The sequence below is a fragment of the Gigantopelta aegis genome, chromosome 12, assembly GCF_016097555.1.
Source record: "Gigantopelta aegis isolate Gae_Host chromosome 12, Gae_host_genome, whole genome shotgun sequence".
Classification (NCBI taxonomy): domain Eukaryota; kingdom Metazoa; phylum Mollusca; class Gastropoda; order Neomphalida; family Peltospiridae; genus Gigantopelta; species Gigantopelta aegis.
Window position 1 is genome coordinate 63353 of NC_054710.1, and position 24419 is coordinate 87771.

At 36.8% G+C, this 24419-nt stretch overlaps 1 protein-coding gene and 1 long non-coding RNA gene across 3 annotated transcripts in view; one reads left to right on the plus strand and one right to left on the minus strand.

Annotated features, from left to right (window-relative positions):
• The window catches only part of LOC121386920, a 64773-nt gene that overhangs the window by 33065 nt on the left and 7289 nt on the right, over nt 1-24419 (minus strand). Inside the window, exons 1-3 of one of the 2 annotated variants that reach the window (XM_041517971.1) lie at nt 16913-16978; nt 15535-15621; nt 9842-10185 (exon numbers count right to left, since the gene is read on the minus strand). In XM_041517971.1, the coding sequence (XP_041373905.1) occupies nt 9842-10185; nt 15535-15586 (396 nt within the window). In that variant the 5' untranslated portion in view covers nt 15587-15621; nt 16913-16978. Of the gene's footprint in view, nt 1-9841; nt 10186-15534; nt 15622-16912; nt 16979-24419 lie in introns of those variants that run through there. The other variant, XM_041517970.1, reaches the window with a different exon arrangement.
• On the plus strand, nt 17081-18351 carry LOC121386921. Its single transcript, XR_005959737.1, has 3 exons — nt 17081-17211; nt 17852-17925; nt 18148-18351. It is a non-coding gene; the product is annotated as an uncharacterized LOC121386921 (long non-coding RNA).

Genomic DNA, 24419 nt, shown 5'->3' on the forward strand with positions numbered 1-24419 from the left:
CAATGGAATATTTTAACGGGGACCTCTCATTCACTTTTTCGACCAACTTAACCAAAAGCTTCTTACACTGGTCTCTAAATTCAAATGCAAGAAGCTCACTCATGGCTTTAGATGATTTAAGTTTCTTTTGCTCCCTTGCTGCTTTATAGTCGGAGGAGGATATTCATCTGCTTATTTTTTGTTACTTTGTTGAGAGATTCATCAAACAAAAGGACATAATCACCATCAGCCCTAGCGGATTCTTTCAACAACCCATGAAAGTATGGAGCTATGCCAAACTGACAGATAAAACGACATTTGGTCTCCCCACAGCTGAAGGTTTGTGCAACAGGGTCACCCGGGAACATCTGTTTAAAAATATCCGAAATGTGTTCACATGAATGGAATGAAAAATGAGTCCACACACTTCAGCGCCCACAGAATCTCAGCTTTCAATGTTTGGTTACCACAAGCAAGAGGTCTAGGGGCCATTAGAGACGCATCACCAATGGAGATTGAAGGTTCAGCAGGCTTGGAACTATTTAAGCTGTTTGTGCAATAGTGGTCACTGTCTCAGATGTTGAATGTGGAGAAAAGAACCCTGGGATGGTTTTACGCTTGTCTTCCATAGCTGAAAAGAAACAAAAAAATGCTGCATTGCTTGGATAGCTGGGATAAAAGGCAATTTTATCTTGGTTGGTGGATGGGGAAAACGGGACTTAAGACAGAGCAACAATGAAAAAAAAAAATCCCCAAAGGCGTTTTACTTTAGATGTAATTTAAAGGGACATTCCTGAGGTTGCTGAATTGTAAGATGTTTCCGACTAATAAAATATTTCTACGATTAAACTTACATATTAAATATATTTTCTTGTAAAATGTAAAAACTAAACTTTATACTGTATACTATGTTGGCACATCTTGTACTGTAGAAGTATATAAATAATTAAATATTGTTATCTTTTCGGTCCCGTCTTTTCATAGATTTAGTTGCACATATTTAAATGAAGCATATATTTCTTCATATTAATATTAACTACAATATTCTTACAAAAACTAAATTATACTAGGGGCCTACTATGACAAAAAAAAGTTGACTAAAAGTCAAATTAAAAAAAAAAAACAAATTCTGTTTGATATTTTTTTATACATACAATTTAAACATCATAATAATTGTTTATTTGATCGAGCATACCACACCCCAATTTGCAAGTAACACGGTGACTTTATTTATGATTTATGCATGTTGATACATGCAGAGGTTATTTTGGATACCGGTAGTCAACACCTTTATTTAATATGCATAAATACAATTATTTTCCAAAATAAAAATAAAATCCTACCTAACTACCCTATATTTTTCCAGAATGTAATAGGAATCAAGTAAACACTTTTTTAGGCCTAGTACAAATAGTAGAATGATCAGAAACATGTTTAATACACGGCCATTAATATTTTATGTAGAAATCATTAAATCATTAAAAAGTCTTTGTTAGTGGATATCATCTTAAAAATTGCAGCAAACTCAGTAATGTCCCTTTAAAGGCATATGAAGACATGATGGTGAGAATTCTATTGCCGAACCGTACCAAGCAACATAAATTATAGAATGCATCACGACAGTCAGCACATCAAAACACCATTGTTTTGAATTGAACAATTAAGAGTATAAAGCAGAATAAACTACTGTTTAACCTTCACCAGCCTCGATGGTCTAGTGGCTAAGCCATCAAACATAAGGCTGGTAGTTGTTGGGTTCATATCCCGCTACCGGCTCCCACCCAGAGTGAGTTTTTAAGAACTTGGTGGATAGGTGCAGGTCGCTACACCCTCTTCTGTCTCTCACTAACCTTTAACAAAGTTACTACCAACTACTAACCAACTGTCCTGGATAGACAGCTCAGGCTCCTGAGGTGTGTGGCCAGGACAGGCATGCGCTAAAACAGCTTGCTCTGAATGTGCACATAAAACAGAAATTTAACCTTTATATACAGTATATAATTTACAAAACTATTTAAATTCATCACTTTTCTTGCAATATGGGGTTGGCATTCTACGAAAACAGAAATGGCAAATAAAAAGTGGCAAAAATGACTGACAAAACCCCCAAATTTATTAATATTTTTGCCTCAAATTTGGTATAAAAAGTACCCTTCACTCAATATCCAAAACTATTTACCTTTTTGTCCTAACTCCTTTAAAAGTAAACTTATTGCTAAAATCATATGTACTATGCCCAGTATGTGTGCGATTGCCATGACGCGAAGTATAGGCCTATGCAGCATGCTAAACCACGTGCAGGCCGAAACAGACTAAAAAAGGACGTCATGGCGATATAATCAACGACAAACTTATAAACATGAAATAATATAAACATGAAATATGTTGATGTAGGCTAAATACCTTTATTGTGTTTCTGGCCTTTCGCATGAATTTTCAATGCTGTAATTCCTTGATTTTTCAATAAAATCGTCTTCACACACACAATGCAACGAGCACTCGATGCATCCCTCACAACTTTCTGCAACCAATCCTTGAAGTCGGGGATATCGAGCCACGATGCCTGGAAATGACACTGTCCTGGCATTCTTCTTGGTGACCTAGTCCTCTATTGGATGAAAGGCGATGTATTGTCACATAAATTTGACGAGACTGACAGAAAAGATGGCAGCTGACGTAGTTCACCGAGCTCCTTCGAAGTACGCACGAAGCAACTTTGGTTACACTCGGACCGGTGTTCACCGAGCTCGTTCGAAGTAAGCACGAAGCAACCTCGGTTATACTCGGAACGGCGTTCGGAAGGATGGTATTATCGGATCGAAAATGCGACTTGAACTGTGCAAGTGTCTCTACGAAATAACTTTTATTTGCAAACCAAGATTATGAAATAAAACATTTGATTTCAAATTGTCAGGGAACTATATTTTCATGACTTTTCATGACATTTGGCCATTACCCACAAATTTTAAGGACTTTCAAGTACTTCATTTTTGAAATCATAAATTTAAGTACTTTGTAGGTTTTTAAGGACCAGTACGAAACCTGTGTATAATGAGTACAATGTATAGTGAAAATGAAATGAAATCTAGCTGCATCTATAAAAATAACTGGGTATTTTTTATTAAGAAAACATTTCAAGAGTTGGGGCTTGGTTATATTTGGGACAATCAGGACCATCTGGTTGAAAGTACAATGTATTATTTATCACTATAATTAAAAAAAGGATTTTTGACCAAGCATTGCAGAATCTTTACCATCAGCTAAATACATCTGTGAAATGTGGCAATTTGTATAGATACTTGGTCGAAGACTTACATATTCAACAATACTTGGACAAATCTATACCTGATATTTATAAAGCACGTATTACTAAATTAAGGCTATCTTCACATATTTTGGCAATAGAAACTGGTAGATATAAGAAAATAAGTCGTTCCAATAGAGTATGCATTTATTGTAATAGCGGAGATGTCGAAGATGAATATCATTTTGTATTAATATGTATATTGTACAGAGATTTAAGAGTAAATTATATAAAGAAATACTACTGGAATAGGCCATCTATGCTCAAGTTTATACAGTTGCTATAACCAGTAAAAACAAAAATATATTGTGTAAATTGGGAAAATATCTATTTAAAGCATTTAAAATTCCTTCCTTAATCTAAAAATACTGTAATTATCAAGATATATAATATGTTGCATTTAAATGTCAGTTTGTATATAATACGGTACCTATATAACTATCATTTACATTCTCCTTATTGATATGGATGCAGGGGACAATATTTCAAAATCTGAGGGAACCGGAAGTCGGTTCACGTGGTTTTTACCTAGGTAACCAATTGTTCGGTTACGTGAATTATATTTGCGTAACCCGTGGGTTACCTGATCGGTTACCTCAAAATTACGTAGAAATTATATTTTAAATACATGTACATAGTTTTTAGCTGAAACATAAAGTTAAAACAAATACAAAAGAAAAATTAAAAAAAAGAAGAGAAAAGTCTTTAATGCTTGCTAAAGTTAACAATATTATAAAAGAACTGAATATCAGCCCTAAGTACGGAAACAAAATACAGGGGAGTAGCCAGAAATTTTCTTAGCATTACGCACGCCAAAGGCGTGCCGAGCAGAGATATTTGGAGGGCCTCCTCCTGTAGATGCAATCTGAGCCTTTTCGGAGGCATTTGTTTGGGGTTTTTTTAAATATTTGTTCGAGTCAATTTTAAGACGATATTTTATAGACCAATTACAGACAGCCTCGACCTATTCCCGGATTTTGTTTTTGCATTACGCACATGCGTACTGTGCGTAATGCCTTTGATATGTATACATAATCATTTGGAGGGATACCTTTTTGCGTTTTGTGGTGGCTATGCTACTTTCACTTTAACGATGGTACTTCTATACTACAGTGACGTTCCAAATGTTTTTTTTTTTAAAGATGTTGGTATTTTTCAATTTTTGTGACACTTTTGGATTCCTGTTTACGTTAAAACTGTTTTTAACATATGTAAAATTATAGGCAATCCAATATTATGTCTACATATATTCCTTTAGAGATAAAATAGCAACAGATAATTTAGCCGTCCCCAACGGTCTAAGCACATTTCTTTAAAACTTTTGGCTCGACTCTATACTGAACATTTCCTTTACACTGGTTGAAAATTACAACTGTTGAAATATAACGTTGTTTACTGATTTGCTGCGCATCAAGTATCTAAAATTCAGCTTAAAAAATTTGTCAAAATACTAGTAGTATGTCTGCGTGAATAAACGTCCTGTAATCATGAAGTTTGCAAGTTTTAATTTCTGAACGTTTACAGGTTATGATGTAACCAGTTTGCAGTTCACGTAAATTTAATTTTGCGTAACTGACACGTGAACAGAACAGCGGTTCGCGTGAAATATTGTGCTCTGTGGATGTACATGTATATTGTAATATACCATATTATTATGACATGTATATATACAGTGTTCTCCAACCCCAGTAAGCGGCTTGTACACCCGCCAAGCTGAGAATTTGCGCTGCCAAGCTGAAGATTTTCGCAGACGGGTCCGCCAAGCTGATAAAAAATGCCGCCAAGTCGAAAATCAGTCCGCTATGATGAAAAAAAAATCCGTCAGTTCTATTCACCTATCGCTATATTTAGCCTGTACTTGGACTTGGAGTATATAATAATAATATTCTAATTCAACACATTTGTAAGAACGAATCTGATTGGATCCCTGCTGAAAATTTAAGGTGGTAAAATCACTGATATACCGGTCGCAAAATGTCCACGTGTCGAACAAAATTAAAACCGGGCCTCCCCAATATCCAGCAGTGATGTCATGTCATAAGCTTTTACGTGCACATTCAGAACAAGCTGTTGTAGCGCACGCCTGTCGTGCGCACAAGAGCCAGCCTTGGCCGGCTCATCCGTCCATGACAGGAAACAGCAGTGATAAAGCGGGAGTCGTTAATACAAGCGGCACATCACAGAGGTGCAACGTAGATTGCCTCTCAACAGGGGAATTGTCTATTGCTGGCTGTTGGCATGTTGAAAACCATAAATCGAGAATAATATTTTATGCAATGAAAGACGGCAAAATACTATCCCCAGATGCCAGGAAATCGCATCTATATGAGCTTTTATTTTTAAAAATTTCCGGTTGGATTAGCCCACTGGCCGCACACATTTAGGCCTATGATCATCTAGGCCCTACTACTTCAGCGTGACCGGTGCCGGTGCGGCAGATCATGAGATAGATTATGGTTAACTTTATTTAAATCAACTATTAAATGCCAGAAAAAAAGCACCTTTTGTGACTTAAGATTTACAAAATTTTCCAGTGCGAGAGGGGGCGAACCCCTCATGAGCTCAGCCCCCCCCGTGGACATCGGCCACTCATTTGTGCAGCCCAAGGCCTCACATCCGCCAATCTGGTCGCAGGAGAACACTGTATATATATATATATATGTGTGTGTGTGTGTGTATCCTAAATATTATCCTAATTGTATGTACATGTGATATTGTATGTTTACTACTATTGTTGTTTGTTTATACCAATAAGCCGCTATGCTTACAGTGAAAAAAGAATTGAACTGAATTGAATTAAGTTACTTATATGCAGTGATATGTTGTTACAGCTTGATGCATACGTCAATTCTGGAGTGTCAGTACAGTACGTTTGTTTAAATGTCAATAAATTAGCGCCAATACCTTGATTAATTTACAGTTATCGAATTCTGAAAGTATGTGATCTGCAAAATATTTATTTATTTATTTAGTTAGTTAGTTATTTTATTAGCCTAACTCTTCTTTTTCTTTCACCATTTTAATTATTTCGATTTCAATGCAGGCGTGTCCGTCGTCCGAGGCATTATACTTCATATGTTTATTTCTAACATTCAAACGAAGTACCTTTTGACTGTGCTTAATAAACCCTCTTGAGTTTATAATAATTGGAACCACCCTGAGTTTTTAGCCATATTATCAAGTTGTCGGCTAATTTAATCTCTTATAAATACCCTTTACATGTTTCTTAGGCTACATACCGTATAACCAGAAATTTTCTAAGATTTTTATTTTCGTGGGTTTCGAGGGCAAGTAATCAGCATCGAAAATATAAATCCTTGAAAATATTTGAAAAAAAACAACAAATTCTATATAAAATATTTATTGTGAAAACCATAACACTAGCCATGTACTGCTCTTAGCTGTCTGTTCGTCATCAAAGAAATTGGACTCGCGTTTTTGTTTCCGTGATTTAGGTGTAGATATGGCTTTATTTGCGGCATCGATATATGAAGATGTTTTCTACACTGGTATATGAAGCCAGTTTACTATACGAGTGTGAGAAACATGTCAAGCTCAGATTAAACATCAAACACTACACAGACTGACTTAGAAAACATCTCACACAAATCGTAATTGGCTTTACACATTATCAAAGACTGTGATCAGTTGTCTTGCGAATAGCATACCGGGTATCACAGTGGCCAGTTAGGCTACAGCGGAGTGCTCTATTGTTTAACTTTACACATCGGTGGTATCGAACATCTGGCAGCCGACGTGAAACTTTAATCAACAATAACAAGTATTCTCATAACTAGACTTGCTAAAACTCGAAAATAAAATCACTTTCAATTTAGATTTGGCAAACGATGAAAAATAGAAACCTTGAAATGTTTTTATACCCCAAAACACGAAAAATTAAGACCACAAAATGTTTCGGTTATACAGTATTCTTGCTTCAAATATAAATATCTGTATGTGCCCCCCACACCCAATATCGTTCCTATAAATATCTGTATGTGCCCCCCACACCCAATATCGTTCCTATAAATATCTGTATGTGGCCCCCACACCCAATATCGTTCCTATAAATATCTGTATGTGGCCCCCACACCCAATATCGTTCCTATAAATATCTGTATGTGGCCCCCACACCCAATATCGTTCCTATAAATATCTGTATGTGGCCCCCACACCCAATATCGTTCCTATAAATATCTGTATGTGGCCCCCACACACCCAATATCGTTCCTATAAATATCCCCCCACACCCAATATCGTTCCTATAAATATCTGTATGTGCCCCCCACACCCAATATCGTTCCTATAAATATCTGTATGTGGCCCCCACACCCAATATCGTTCCTATAAATATCTGTATGTGGCCCCCACACCCAATATCGTTCCTATAAATATCTGTATGTGGCCCCCACACCCAATATCGTTCCTATAAATATCTGTATGTGCCCCCCACACCCAATATCGTTCCTATAAATATCTGTATGTGGCCCCCACACCCAATATCGTTCCTATAAATATCTGTATGTGGCCCCCACACCCAATATCGTTCATATAAATATCTGTATGTGGCCCCCACACCCAATATCGTTCCTATAAATATCTGTATGTGGCCCCCACACCCAATATCGTTCCTATAAATATCTGTATGTGGCCCCCACACCCAATATCGTTCCTATAAATATCTGTATGTGCCCCCCATACCCAATATCGTTCCTATAAATATCTGTATGTGCCCCCCACACCCAATATCGTTCCTATAAATATCTGTATGTGCCCCCCACACCCAATATCCCCACACCCAATATCGTTCCTATAAATATCTGTATGTGCCCCCCACACCCAATATCGTTCCTATAAATATCTGTATGTGCCCCCCCAATATCGTTCCTATAAATATCTGTATGTGCCCCCCACACCCAATATCGTTCCTATAAATATCTGTATGTGGCCCCCACACCCAATATCGTTCCTATAAATATCTGTATGTGGCCCCCACACCCAATATCGTTCCTATAAATATCTGTATGTGCCCCCCACACCCAATATCGTTCCTATAAATATCTGTATGTGGCCCCCACACCCAATATCGTTCCTATAAATATCTGTATGTGGCCCCCACACCCAATATCGTTCCTATAAAATATCTGTATGTGCCCCCACACCCAATATCGTTCCTATAAATATCTGTATGTGGCCCCCACACCCAATATCGTTCCTATAAATATCTGTATGTGGCCCCCACACCCAATATGGCCCCCACACCCAATATCATTCCTATAAATATCTGTATGTGGCCCCCACACCCAATATCGTTCCTATAAATATCTGTATGTGCCCCCCACACCCAATATCGTTCCTATAAATATCTGTATGTGCCCCCCACACCCAATATCGTTCCTACGGGCCTGATTTTAATATTTTATAGCAGCTCCAATTCCATACGTATAATTTCACTTTTCTTCAAAATACTGAACAAAATTTTAAATAATTGGCTAAAACGAAATCCCGACAAAAATCCAGAATGTAGTTATCCGTACGATGCTTTATAAATATTTAAATCACGTTAAATACGATAAATTCTGCATACATACATACATACATGCGCACGCACACACATACACATGATCATTTCAGCCCATATCCGATATTTATTGTATACTAATCAGAACCGATGGCGTTAACAACAAAATAAACAATTTCATGATGAGCAATAATACGCAAACGTCTCCAGTAAGTATTTGTTGGATGTTTACAGAACTTTTGGGTTCCTATTGATAGAATAATTAATAATAGAGCTAATTAACGTTCCTATTGTGTGGCCTCCCATTGTCAATGCTCCCCAATTTGTAGACAGGGCTATTTTTATGAGATCTCGCGTCAGTTCACGACTAGCGTCCACTAGTTGCCCTGCTACGCGCACGTGCGTAGTGGAATGTGAAAGTAGTCTATTCATCAGTTTCCTTTGACGCAAACGGACTATATATGGTGATGGTTATTATTCAACAAATAACATTCTAAATTTTATTTTGGACGTGCAGTTAAATTTCCATGTGTTAATTGAAGGGCATGTTGAATTTGAGAAGGGCTGCAGACTGACTACACTGTGTAAGCTAAATTGTCATCCCTTTACAATCCCATTGTTCTTGAATGTCAAACGTGTCATTCACATGTTAACTGTTATGTCATTTTTAATCAATAAATACCGCCACTGGTGTATTGGCAAACAAACTCACACAAACGCCAATATCACACTGCACACCACATAAATATAAGATCGACACACCCCAATATAACATCACACACACGTCAATGTAACATCACACACACCAATATAACAACACACAAACGCCAATATAACATCATAACATCACACACACACACCAATATAACATCACACAAACACCAATATAACATTGCACACCACACAAATATAAGATCGCACACACCCCAATATAACATTGCGCACACGTCAATGTAACATGACAACCCCCAATATAACATCACACACACACACACACACCAATATAATATTAGTCATACAATAAATAAAACATTTACCTTAATGATTCTACTATTTCCATGATTTGCTCTGATGGCATCAAAAAAGTCACCAATATCGTCATATTTATAAACCTGGAAAGATGGGAATCCATACTTCGTGTGTTTATCTGGTGGTGCTCCCTTTAACGCTAGTCCTACAATAGTTTTCTTAATTTCACCAAAGTGAACCATAAGGTGGGGATACAAGTCCATCCACGAGTTGTGTATTTCGCCAGTACTACACCAGAATGACTCAGTCTCAACTCCCTTATCCAGGTCAGTGAGTGTTTCAGCGTGTGATGAATAGGCATAGAATACAGGGATAACTTTACATGTATCCACTGCTTGACACAGTGAAGGATCTGAAAAGTAAAAAAACTAAAACATTAACAGATCTTTCCACCAATGGTAAGTAAAAGCATAACTAGCACTGGGCCATCTGCTTTGCCCTTACCAACCCCAAAATAAAATAAAATACCAATGAAAACACAAAATACATTTTACTTTGAAAAGGTGCTATACATGGGCGGATCCAAGGGGGGGACCAGGGGGACGCGTCCCCCCCAAAAATTGTTCAAGTGCCCTCAAAATGTCCAAGTGCCCTTTTTGTTTGTAGAATTTTTTTTTTTTTAAGTAAACAATAATTATATTGTAGATAAATGAAATCAAGATTTTCGTGTACATGCGCAAGCTTGCAGATATGTGTCTGTGTTATTGAGTCTCAATGGGGCCCCATTGAGGTTCTAACGTGAGTGACGCCAATTTACTTCATTATTGCTAGTATATTATGACGTAGAACTGTAGGAATTCATATTAATTGTAAATATCAAAACTTGTAGTAAGGTGCCCTTTTGACGAGTCAATGTGCCCTTCTTTTTTGGTCCCCCTCCTAAAAATATTTCCTGGATCCGCCCATGCTATATACATGTATATATAGAGAGAGAAAGAGAGATTATTAACAGTGTTTTCCGGTATCGGCAATATCATATATTAGGAATACAAATTGTATTATGTTTTTGTTGTCATATAATCTCAAGCTTAATACAATGTGTTTCTGTAAACTGTACATGCAACTTTAATTCCAGTTCCCCTTTCCTAGATATTCAATCTTGGTTTTTTTCAAGTAAGTTAAACTATAAAAAATTTACATTTTTACAAACCATTGTTAGATTTTGCCACAAACCGTTTTCTCTAATAGTAATGTTAGCGTAATGCAGAATGATAGCCAGTCTTAATGTGGGTACCAAACATTTCGTCCCCGATTCAGTTAACCGCAAATTAGTTCGACCCCACTGATGAAATAGTAGCAATGTACCTGTCCCAAGTTTGTCACTTTATTACTAATTTGTAGGTGGGAGTGAAACTGTACCACACTATTTGCTGATAAAGTGGGGCTTTTAAGGGGGTTTTTTGTTGATGATTTTTTATGTTTGGTCTGCGTGTGTGTTTGTGTGTGTGTGTGTGTGTGTGTGTGTGTGTGTGTGTGTAATAATGCTGTTAATTGCTGTACTGATAAATATATTTATCATGTTTTGTAAACTAGACAAGCCATAAAGTATGGCTATGCTTAAAAAGTAGGAAAATTCTGCCACATATGTGGATTGATTTATACTTTTATTATTGAATAATAACATTCCAATAAATAATAAAAAAAAAAAATTCTTGTTATGTATCTCTTTGGCTGTTGTTATTTTTTAAATATGTCAAATATGGCGCTGTTTAAATTATTTTTCATATGTTTGAAAATGGCGTTTTCGCGTGCTTTAAACTACTGCTTTGAAAGGGGCGTTCAAGTGCTTAAAATGAAAATTCCAGAAAAATATTTCCATTAGGTTGGTCACCCTGTTATATTCATTAAAATGGAGTCTAAAAGTTAATGCAAGAACAAAAACTAGAACCTTACACAAAAATTAGATTCAGGTGCAAATGAAACAATTGTTGACTTTCTAGCAATTTTCAGAGGCTTAATTTGGTTTGACTGTAATGAGGCTTGGTATTCATGCACCTTCCTTTTCCTTCAGATAAATGTAGGGTGCTACCAATTTTAGATTTTGTTAATTTGGTTTGACTGTAATGAGGCTTGGTATTCATGCACCTTCCTTTTCCTTCAGATAAATGTAGGGTGCTACCAATTTTAGATTTTGTTAAAAAATTAACTAAATTTTTATTCAAATGACCATTTTTCAATGTTATGATGCACAAAGTTTTCATAAATAAAGGTGTGCTTTGCACGAGTCTGAAGATTATCAAAAATGTACCAAAAGGCATATATTTTGGATTTTTGGGCATACGTTTCCAGGGGTGCACAAATTGAAAAAAATATTTGCATCACCCTTTTCTTTTGCGTAACCCTTTGAAAATAAGAAAATTATATTTTGGATTTTTGTATATTTGTAATAATACATAACGTAAAACGTAGGATCTCCAAATTAAACGGAAACATTTGGCCTCAGATCAGTTATCTTCCCATTTGGTTGTCGAAAATCCGGAAATTTGTCCGCGCAAGTAGTCTGCTGTTTGACTGTGATTATTTCATGGCAGACAGCTATGAAGTGGCAACTATTTGACTGAAGTGACAGGGGAGAGCATGCAGTTTGTAAACATGTGTAACTTGTTGACATTGAAGACTTGTTTGTGGTAATTCCGGCCCATGCAAAAGTAGTGCTTTTTGTGTAAAATGGGTGTACTCCAGCCTGGTTTAGAGGGTGTGTCTGTTTAAACCAATATGCTGGGAGAAAGAGCTGGACAACAGGGTTTGTCCTTTTCAGGGTATGTGTCCCCCAGGCAGGCAAAGGTACATACAAAAATCCACGGGCCTGATATTAATAAAAATGTTATAGCCATTAAGGCTATATAGAAACATATCGCAAAATTAATTGTAGTCTGAGGCCATTTCGTAGCTATTCGTCATGTTCCGTGGTTATGCGGTTTCCGGAAAATTCCGAATATTTTTTAGAAATAAAATTTAAGTAATTTAAGTATTAATTTAAGTATTATAAAGCAACTTTTCATTTCTTCTAAAAACAGATTTAAAAAAACCCAAACAACTAAAAACCTCAGTAGTTTTCCTAAGCAATTTAAATAATATTGATCTGCATCCGTTTCCAGTAAGAAAAGTACTCCCGAAATTACAGTTTCTTAGTAATCAAGGTCAAGGTCTGTTTGTTTTACTATAGTACGCGTCATGGCAATTGGCACCTACGTTTTCAGCAATAACTTTACTTCTAAAGAGTTCGGATAAAAATGTAAACGGTTTTGGAAATAGATAGGAGGGTACTTTTTGGTACCAATTTTCGGGCAAAAATATTAATAAATTTTATATGAGCAAAACAAAAAAGAAACGTTTTAGTGGTGTTTCTCGTAATTTTTGCTACTTTTCATTTGCCATTCCGTTACCGTAGCAACACGATATTACAAGAAAGGTTATGAAGTTAAACGCACTCTCTCACAGATGGTTGACCTAATTATTGACCTAACAAGGTATTATATGACAATTAATACCTAAAAGTACTTCATTGAAACATCTACATAACCACCATATCACACTTATTATTGATATTTTATAAAAATAATTGAATTATGGGTACGGTCCATAATTCTGAGAAAAATAACGGCTATTTGGAGAACAGAGGTGTGACGTATTATTTCGAGTCACGTGACGGGCATTCCCCGAATAACCAGTGTCAAAATGATTTACCAAGCTCGTGTAACGAGAACGCTTGACCGTCCTATGTGACGAAGGGTAAATAGAAAAACAACAACAATGAAAATAAGTTATTAAAAAATAATAAAAACATGTACTGAATGATAATAAGCTTATACATTAATTTATTTTAGCAACAGACGCATGTTAAACGTCGACAATTCCGACTGGTTAGGCCTTTGCATCTATAGATAAATTTATCGTTAGTCGTACGCGAAAAACTCTAAACATCTGGATCACGAACACCTTCATTTTCCACCTTGTAAAATTCATTATAATGCAAAATATGCAATAACAGCTGACTTGGGATAGGAATTGTTACATTTTTAAAGAATACGCTGAACTAGACGATGTTTATATACGATGTGACTATATATACGAAAGCCTAACGAGGGCTGGCTATATTCACAGCACAAATGTATATAGGCAGTAAATACGTATTTGATTGATCCATATATTACCGAACCATCTGGAACAGGAGGAATACATACTAAGTACTGTACGAACAGAGAGTTTTCTGAACAGGGGAGAGGGGGTACATGGATTTAGCGGACCCTTTTGTGTACGTTTTCCATAGACATATGAATTGCGTAATATTGCCCGTACAGTACTATCAAAATAAATAATAATATAAAAAATTAATATTAATAATAATACACAATTATTATTATTATTATTAGCCTACTATACCTTTTTGAGGTGGAGGGGGCGGTGTTTTATTTGGGAGAGTTTTGACTATAAAAATGCAAGATTAACATGTGTGCACACACGCACAAACGACAGCATGAACTTGTCCCTGCACGTAGAACTGGATTCAACTGGGTTAAGTAGTAATTCAGTCTAATTAAAATTAGCTCCACTATTAGATGTGGATCTAACAGCAGCCCGTTGGAGCTCATGTCCAGCTGACCTTTCATTCGACCAATCAAAACCAACCTTTCGACGACAAAACATGCGACAGTACACTGGTTTTTTTACGCTATACATTAAACCGAATGACCACTTTGCGAACCAGTCAAAATAATTTAATAATAATAATAATGTTAATAATATTAATAATAACAATAATAAATGGTGAATTCATGTTCTGAATGTTTATCTTATTTTAGCGTATTCGCAATTATTTTCGTTATGAAATTAATAATATATGTTTTATTATTTGCCATGTATATATACACGGCGGTCGTTTATATAAAATTCAAAAATACATTATACGGTTATCGTATATATAGCCTCATCACTACGAGTCTATTTTGCCGTAATTTTTTAACTTATAAACATGAAGAGTTCTAACTTTTAAAAATTAAGCGCGTTATGGAATTCCCTTGATCGTAGTTCAATTAAAATGTTTTGGATCATATAGTAACTAGGTTTGGTATTCCAAATGAATGTAATTTCCATTTATAATCCATATTTAGAGAAACAAGTCCCACTAAATCCGTGATTGTGTGCCTTTAAATACCTTTGTATATTATGTACACTGTGCATAAATACTAAAATTCAGTTATTCTGATTTTGTGTCGAATTATTCAATTCAAAACCATGGTCTTTTGATGTGCCGATTGTCGTGACGTGTACTATAGGATTATCTGACAGGCAGAGTTAGGGAAATCTGCAGTATTGTTCGAGTGGCAATGCAACAATACCGAACAGGAAAGAATGACGAATCGCCTGCAGCCCCCGCACAATACCCAATACTGTTGATGTTGTGAGTGGCGTTTTATTGTCAACGATGAGCAAAATATCGTTCAGCACTGCTGCGCACAAAATTCGCGCAAACGGAAAATGGGTTACGCAAGGACAGTTTTGCGCGACCCTCACTGTGCAGCCCTGTGTTTCCATGGAAATAACACAAAAGTTATTTCAAATATTACACTCATGAATAATTACGACTCGATTTTTTTTTTCCATATGTGGGCATTTATGGTATTTAATTTTAATATATGCTAATTTAACTACAAATGTATAGCATAGCATGGATTTGCTAGTGTTACAACTGTATTATTACCATAAAAAGACCACCAATAGAGGCACAGAAAAAACAAAATGGTTTTGTCCATCTTAATGAAAAGAAATCGGCCGCATGTGTATTAACCTGAAAAGAAAAGAAGTTTGTTTTGTTTAACGACACCACTAGAGCACATTGATTTATTAACCATCGCTGAAAAGAAAAGTGAATTAAGAAAGTTGGAAACAATAATACATTAGATGAGTGCGATCGATGCATAATAAATGATTGCAACAGTGAATATAATTACTACCATCCAGGTGTCTGTTTAGATGGGGGGGGGGGGGCAGTATTTACCTCAGTCGCTTGAGGACTCACCTGAGGTGTTTGTCGCAGGATCGAACCTCATTGGTGGATACATTCAACTTATTAGGTTTTCTCATTCTAACCATTGGATCACAACTGGTCAAAGACTGTGGTATGTGTTATCCTGTCTGTGGGAAAGTGCATATAAAAGATCCCTTATTGCTGATGGGAAAATGTAGCAGGTTTCCTCTGATGACTAAGAATGAATGAATGTTAACAAGGTGAAGACTAACCAGTCAGAATTACCAAATGTTTGATATCCAATAGCCCATGTTCAATCAATGTGCTCTAGTGGTATCTTTAAGCAAAAACAAAAGCACCTCAACCGACTGAGTTATATTGTACACCCTTACTTGCGATTAATTAAAAAGACTCATTATTAGATGATATAAACATTTTAAATTACGTACTGGTGAACAATACAGGTCTACTGAATTTGTACGCAAATCATTATAATAATATAATTATATATGATGTTTGATATGATATATCATTAATATGTTTGATAAAAGTAAAAGTGCTTTTAATAATAGTTATGTTGTGCAGAAAATGACTTGTTTTTTATAAAATTTAATTAGACAACAATTCTACATGGGAAACATGTTGCGTACATCATTTGGATTCATATATAAAAAAAATTTAATTTTGTTCCGCTTAAGTTTTGCTTGGGTCATGTCAAAGAAACCAGTAATAACTTGTGTCCTATTCCCGTGCCCCACCCCATGGTCCGCAGGAAATTTTTACAGGATGAGGATGGGACGGACTATCGGCATTTCTGCCAGAAAGAAATGTTTGGGTATGGCGCTCTGGAATTAAATACAAACATTACCCAAGAAAAAAAACGGGTTACGTTTAGGGTTAGGCCTAAACAAATCCTAAGAATAATTAATTTTGTCAGGTTAACTTAATTAAAAAAAAAAAAAAAAATGTCTGCAAAAAAGTGTGGGTATAGCGCCATAATCGTTTTACACTTTGGCATAAACCCAGACTATAAACTGAAAAGCTTTAAAATTTGCAAAGCAAACGTAGCACTTTGATAACTTTCAAACTGTTTGATAATTTAAAATGAAACCTATGTGCTGCTCAAATGCAGGTGTTTGGCTTTTTTCCTTTCTAGTAAATTTTGCCGCGTTTGTTTCTTCGTTTTACTTGTATTTTCTTTCTTTGCTACGTCTATATGCATTGAGTATTATAATATAACAAATCCCTTAGAACCAATCTATTTACTGCGTCAGTCCACGTAAGGCCTAAAAAAGGAGTTTCGACATTCCAGAAACAGTTCTGGTCAAAGATCAATATACATCTAAGAAATGGCTCGTTACGTTGAGCAGTTTGTTTATCGACACCTCTAGAGCACATGTCAAACATCTGGTAGGGGAAAGTGCCCAAAACGCCCACTGTGCCTAAGAAGCCCACTACCAATTTCGCGCATTTTCCGAAAGATTGATGTTATAATTACTTCATCAATGTTTTGTCCACGTGTTCTGTTACCTTGTGCAATACATATTGATAGCTAAAGAAGCATTGATACTAACAGTCCGGGGGCTGGGGGGGGGGGGGGGGAGGGGGGGAGTCATGTGTGCAATTATATGCAATATCATTACATCAGGTATAACTTGCCAGGGAATTTAGCTAGATGGATCATTTTGGTGTCTTTACCTAGGTTTTCAGGGTCAAGGAATCCAATTAAACCATTTTTAACCCCGAGACATTATCCATTGAGACCATTCCTAATCCCAAGACATTATTACAAGATGGCAAAATGCAATATGGCCGCCACGTCATTGTTCTCTTTTTGTAACTTTTCACATACTTCGGCTAATTTGATAATTTTTGTGTCTTTACCTAGGTTTTTGGGGTCAAGAAATCCATTGAGACCATTCCTAATCCCAATACATTATTACAAGATGGCGAAATCCAATATGGCTGCCAAGATGGCCGCCACATCATTGTTCCCTTGTAACTTTTCACATGTTACACCGAAATTGTTAATGTTTGTGTGTTTCCTTAGTTTTTCAGGAACAAGGAATCCATTGAGATCATTCCTAACCCCAAGACATTATTACAAGATGGCAAAATCCAATGGTAAGTACAAGTAGGCCCCTATAACACTATTAACCATGTTGATATAGCCACAGGTGGAACTGATCCTGCATGCACTGCACTGAGGGCTGTAGAGTGTAGGCCATGGAAGGTTGTGTTCAGTTGCAGCACTTTTACACTTATATGTAACCTTCCTATATGACTCACTTATGCTGGTAACAACTCGCAATTTCAAGGCCCGTATGACACTCTCCCTTTTTTCAGGATTCCAATGATCTTTGTGGGATTCCACTGAAGAGGCGCCGATCTGAACTTCGTGAGGACTTTGATGTGAATAAGTGCATCATTTGTCAAAAAGACACGGGTAACCAACATGCAGAAATCCAGGATCGCAGAAGATCTTCACAGAAGCCGCAAAAATTCGAAAGGACATTGTTTCCGAGAGACTAGAAAGGGTTGATCACGATAAGTTTGTGTATCATGTGAACAATAAATGTTATTAATCGTACACACATAAGCAGAGTCTGAGTCGCCAATTGGTAGCAGAAGCATCACAACCAGCTGAATCTGCTGCCGTCCAAGAAGAACCCCCCCCCCCCCCCCCCCCCTGAACGTAATGAACACCTATTTACTGTCACCAAAAAAAATGCATAAGAAATATTATCGGGTCAATGGAGTCTCGGACAGTAATTCCTTTTAGTCAGCAAAGGACCGTTGTTTTGCACGTTTACTTGAGGAAATACACAGACAGGATAACAAATATCACGGCCTTTGATAATCTAATTAAAATTAGCTCCACTATTACATGTGGATCTAACAGCAGCCCGTTGGAGCTCATGCCCACCAATCAAAACCTTACTTGCAGAATCATGCCAGTGATTTGAAAATAATTTGAAAACATTCCGAATTATCCTGAGGGTATATGACATGTTTCGTGTAAATTACGAATGCCTTATTCAAAGAATTTAGTAACATTTTCGTGACGTATCATCACATTTATCAAGCATCAAGGTTGTAGCAGTAGATCATGTTTCACATTAGGAAAGCAATTTTTGCTCTTGAATTTCACTAAGCACTAAGTTTTAAAAGTGTTTTTTTAGATACAATTAAATAAACATTTATAACAAATAATGTCAAGACTTCAAGAGTAATGTTCAGTCACGATTGACTGTCTTTGTTATGTTGTAACTTTCTGAATTAATATGAATAAGAATTTGGAGTTTATTATAATTAAAATGTCTAAACCCTTTAACAAGTAAAGTCATTGTCCAATTGTTCCATTTTTTGTAGAAAGATTCATGTTTGGAAAGTTCTTTAGTAATGCAGAAATTTAAGAAAGGTTTATATCTGTTTTTCTCATTGTCATAAAAGTATGTGCCATTTTATGTGGAATGATGAAATTTACACACATTTTAAAACAGCATTTGTCACTTCATTCAACATATAGGTTTGTGTTTGTGATAATTGAGGGAGGATGTGGGATGGGGAGTGTTCATGAAACATGAAAACTGATCGTTTCATTTAAAATAATACAAGTAGAGGTGCAATTTGCATCATAACAATACAAAATTGTGTTGCTGATAATCGTTAAAAAAAAAATCCGTAGAAAAAAATGCCTTTAAAGGGTTATGGCATTCAGTTGATAAAGCATGTGAAGCCTGGGTAGATTATGGGGATGACCAAAGAAACCTACTGGGACTGCAATAAGTACACACACGTTATCTTGCATCTGATCGTGCACATGGTCAATCAGTTAGCCACGTGTATTGGTGTAGCTTGTACTGCTAAGTGCTTTTATCAGATGTCTTGAGATTAAAAAGCTTAATACATTCAGAAACCAGACTAAACCATAGCGTTTTATATTTAGCCTTTCTGTTCAACTTTATGTGTGCATTACTGAAAAAAAATGTGATGCTTTCCATTTTCTAGAGTAATATGTAATATTGCATTTGTAGACTTATTTATATGTAAATAGTGCAACATGTAAAGAATCTCAAACGGGATTTACGTAAGAGTTTGTTATGTTCAAATGTAATAGTTTTGTATGTTTTTGCTTATTTACAAAATGTTGTACTTTCAATTTTTACATGGAAATATGCTTAAATTTAAGTGTAAATTTGGAGTTAAAAAGAATTACTTGGTTCATTGTTAACGTCAAGTTACTTGATTATACTAAATGTGTACATTCTGTTATACCAAACATTTTCTTTTTAATAAAATATGCAATTCCATGTACTGTAAAATAGTTTGTTCAGTTTTAACCTAAATATAAACAAATCACCGGCCTCGGGTGTGTCATGGTTATGCCATCGGACTTCAGGTTGGTAGGTACTGGGTTCGTATCCCACCTGAGGCAATGGTGGATTTTTCATGCCAGTACCGGCACCAACCCAGAGTGAGTGCACCGCTAGACTCAATGAGTAGGTGTAAGGCCACATACACCGAGTTTCACCCACTTCACGGGTGCGAATATGAGTGTCTCCCGAATTATTTTGCACTCGTGCGTGATTGGCTTAGACAACTTGAACTGACAGTGTAAGGGGACGTGGTCAGAATATTCAGTAAAACTGCATATAATATACTTGCTAATATATTCAAACATTTCAAAGCTTGTAAGAATGTAATCAATTAGCACCACAGAAGGTGTAATCATTAGCGAAGCCACCCGTGTGTCTTCCGTTTGCAATACGAAGAGAGGTGCTTTTACATATATTTAAGAGCCTGTGTTCCGAAGTCGTTCACAACGACATCTGGGTTTGTGCGTCGGGCCATCTGCACGTCAGTTGCATATGTAAACAGTGACTGTAACGAGTCGAGCTTAGAACTGTGCAGTATAAATAAAAGTTTGAATAATATATACATATATATATATATATATATATATATATTATATATATATATATATATATATACTCTGTCAAAAAGAAACGCAAAGGTGTTTGATTTTACAAAATGTTTTTCTTTTTACAATGTTGCTGAATAACCATGTTTGTTAATGTTCCTGGAATGGGACAGGATGCCCAAATGTACCCTAAAACAAATTTAACGCACGTTGTGGCACGTTGTGCGACAATTGCAGGAAATCGGCGTGAAATGGTCAGATTTTGGCGAATGCACGTGAAACTCTGGGAAAAGATTGGGGTAGTGATGGGTATTTAAAGCTGCAATGCTCGCAATGATGCTTCGTTTCCATTTTGACGCAGATGAGTTACAAGATGCCAAGACTAAGCCTGCGGAATCGAAACATTGCAATAGGCCGCCTCGAGTTAGGTGAATCGCAGTCAGCAGTCGCACGCCACATGAATGTCCATCAGAGCACCATTTCACGTCTCTGGGACAGGTACCAGCAGTTTCAATCAGCTGAAGACCGGCCCAGAAGTGGAAGACCTCGCATAACAACTGCAGCACAAGATCGCAACATCCGGGTTCTGCATTTGCGTCACCGAACTGCCACAGCAACGAACACTGCTGGACGCATACCTGGTTTGAGAAGGGTGTCTGCACAAACCATTCGGAACCAACTTCGAGAAGATAGTTTACGTGCTAGGAGACCGTATGTTGGCCCCGTCCTGCGACGTCAACATCGACATTTTCGTGTTCACTGGTGCACGAATGTACAGGGGTAGAACTTGGAAAACTGGCGGCGGGTATGGTTCAGCGCATCTTCATAAATCAAGGCTAATATTCGTTCCTCGTATTCAGCCTTGATACATATCGTCAAGAAATCGTGCCACAAAATGCTTAAATTTCATTGGATGCATGGGATCTGATTGCAACGAATCGCAACGCTCCTTATAGATTCCCTTGTTATTGTAAACAAAGATGGCAGCGTCAGCGTCCGGCGGTAATTTTTTGATATTGCTTTCAAGTTTGTCACGTTACCGATGCTCTGATTGGTCAGCGATGTCATCGTGTAAGGGACATAATCGGTGTTACAAAGTTTCTTCCAATAGAGGGCGCTAGTAGTGGATATCAGTAATCTTGACTACATGTATCAAGGCTGAATACGAGGAACGAATATTAGCCTTGATTTATGAAGATGGGTTCAGCGACGAGTCACGTTTCCTTCTACAGCGACGTGATGGACGGCAACGTGTTTACAGACGCAGCAATGAACGTTTTGCCAACAACTGCGTCGCCCAAGTTGACGGATTCGGTGGAGGGAGTCATGATGTGGGGGAGCCATCTCATACACCGGCAGAAATGAACTTGTGTTCGTGCAAGGCAACCTGACAGCTGTATGCTACCGAGATGAAATTCTTCGCCGTCACATGCTTCCTATTTTGGATCGACGCTGTTTGGTGACGAAAACGCCTCCACTGCCGTCAGTCCATAGCAAGAACATTGTCACATACACATGTCAAAGTTTACTGTGATACGATCATAAATAACGAAATTATGCCACTTTGTATTAAAGAGAGAATTCCATGAATATTTCGCCTATGCGTTTCTTTTTTGACAGAGTATATATATTATAAGTTGTAGAAGCATCACGAGGGGTATATGGCTTTTTATGTACCCTCTGTGTGTTCTTTTACCCCGAGCCGAAGGCGAGGGGGTAAAAGAGCACACAGAGGGTACATAAAAAGCCATATACCCCGAGAGATGCTTCTACAACGAATTTATCTTGCCGACATGTTTAAACCATATAGCCAAATAATCAAAATAACGCAGAAAATAATTGTTAACAATTTATTAACGGAGCCGTACCACGCGGACGCGAACGAAACCACTTGCCAGTGACGAAAAATAGTTCCGTCGATAAACGAGTTTTTAAACTTCAAATGTTTGTAATACGAAATTTTTCTGAAACAGATATTAATAACAAAAATAAAAAACACTTTTTTTTTTTATTAGAAATGTATGTAGTAAAAAAATAAAAAACGCTATTTAAAAAAAACAAAGATAAAAATAAAAAACCCAACTGTTGCTAATCGCGCATTAATACAATAACACCACGACCGTAATTAGGTGGCCGAGTTCAACATTGCAGCTTTTAAAAGTATTGAAATAGTGTATTTTATAGTAAAAAATAAAATTAATTATGTATACTTGGTTGATTATCAATGTTATTTATAATCTAATTATTGCTTTAGCATTAACTGGGGGGGCTGGAAACTGTTGGAAATTACAGACGGGGTATAAGAGAAATTTTGGCTCCGCCCACAGGGGGATAAGGGTTTGTCCAACGGCAAACAACCAATGGGATTAAAGAATTTTACATGAAGGCGAGATAAAAATATTTTATCTCGCCTTCATGTAAAATTCTTTAATTTCATTGGTTGTATGCCGTTGGACAAATCCCTTATACCCCTGTGGGCGGAGCCAAATTCTCTTATACCCCGTCTGTAATTGACCCCTCCGTATGACGAGTTAACCACGCCCACCGTGACATGTGATGCAATGTTAGACAAACATTTAATAATGGCTGCCAATTCGCATAGGTGGATAGCAAAATCAACCGATCTGTCGATTACGTTTCTGCCTTAATTTATTTACAAATATCGTTGTTTAATTAAAAAGCCGACAAGAGGAGACATTCAAGTATTTCACTACAGGGTACATTTACGATGAAAACGTGATTTAAATCGACGAAACCATTTTTACTTCAGTAAATTTTATCGAAGCACAAGAACCCGGAAGTGAACGTCGAATGCAACCAAAAGAACATTTAAAAAATCCTATGCTAGTTTTTCTTGTCAGAACTGATAAATTAAAATGACTTGTTTGTTTCTTTTTTCTTCTTCTTTTTCATCTTAATTTTTGTTGTTGTTGTTGTTCGACTTTTATATTAATGGAATCCCGATATGCCGAGGAACAAGAGAATAGAATGCGCGGCGACGACCCGGCCTCGACCCTTTTAAAACCGTCTTTTATTTTTGGTCGGGTTGCGTTAAATGTTTTGTTTAAAAAAAACAAAAGGGAGGGACGTGAGCATTAACATTAAAATACAAGGCGTGTGGGAATGCTATCAGTGTACCATAATTTTATGCACGAAAGGTTACAAAACTATAGCAGGATACAGTCGCCTGTGCCAAAATTATGCAGGCAGTGGTTTAGATTGTGGGATTGCGATGTTTATGGGGGTGTATTCTTACATAGCATGGGGGGGGGGGGGGGGGGGAGGGGGGTTCGATCGACACCCCCCCCCCCCCCCGAAATCGCTTTTTTATAATTTAATATATCCGACATTGATATCTGACATTATTATATTTATTCAACATAGAAATATATGCCCAATATCTCTGCAATCTATTTTGGAATCCCCCTTTTCAAAATCCTATGTACGCCCATGCATAGCTGCACTGCTTGAATCAACCGATATACGGCACTTGCCCTATTTATAAAACCAAAGCCATACACGAAATGTAAATATTTGTTTTTATATTAAAATCACAACTGGCGTAGCCAGAGAGTGGGTTGGTGTGGACCACATGTTTGGCCCTCCAGTTATGTATACTGACATATTGGGCAGTCTCCGTTCTGACAAGACATATTAGGGCTGTTTACGTTTGGGTGCCCCATCACTTTATAAA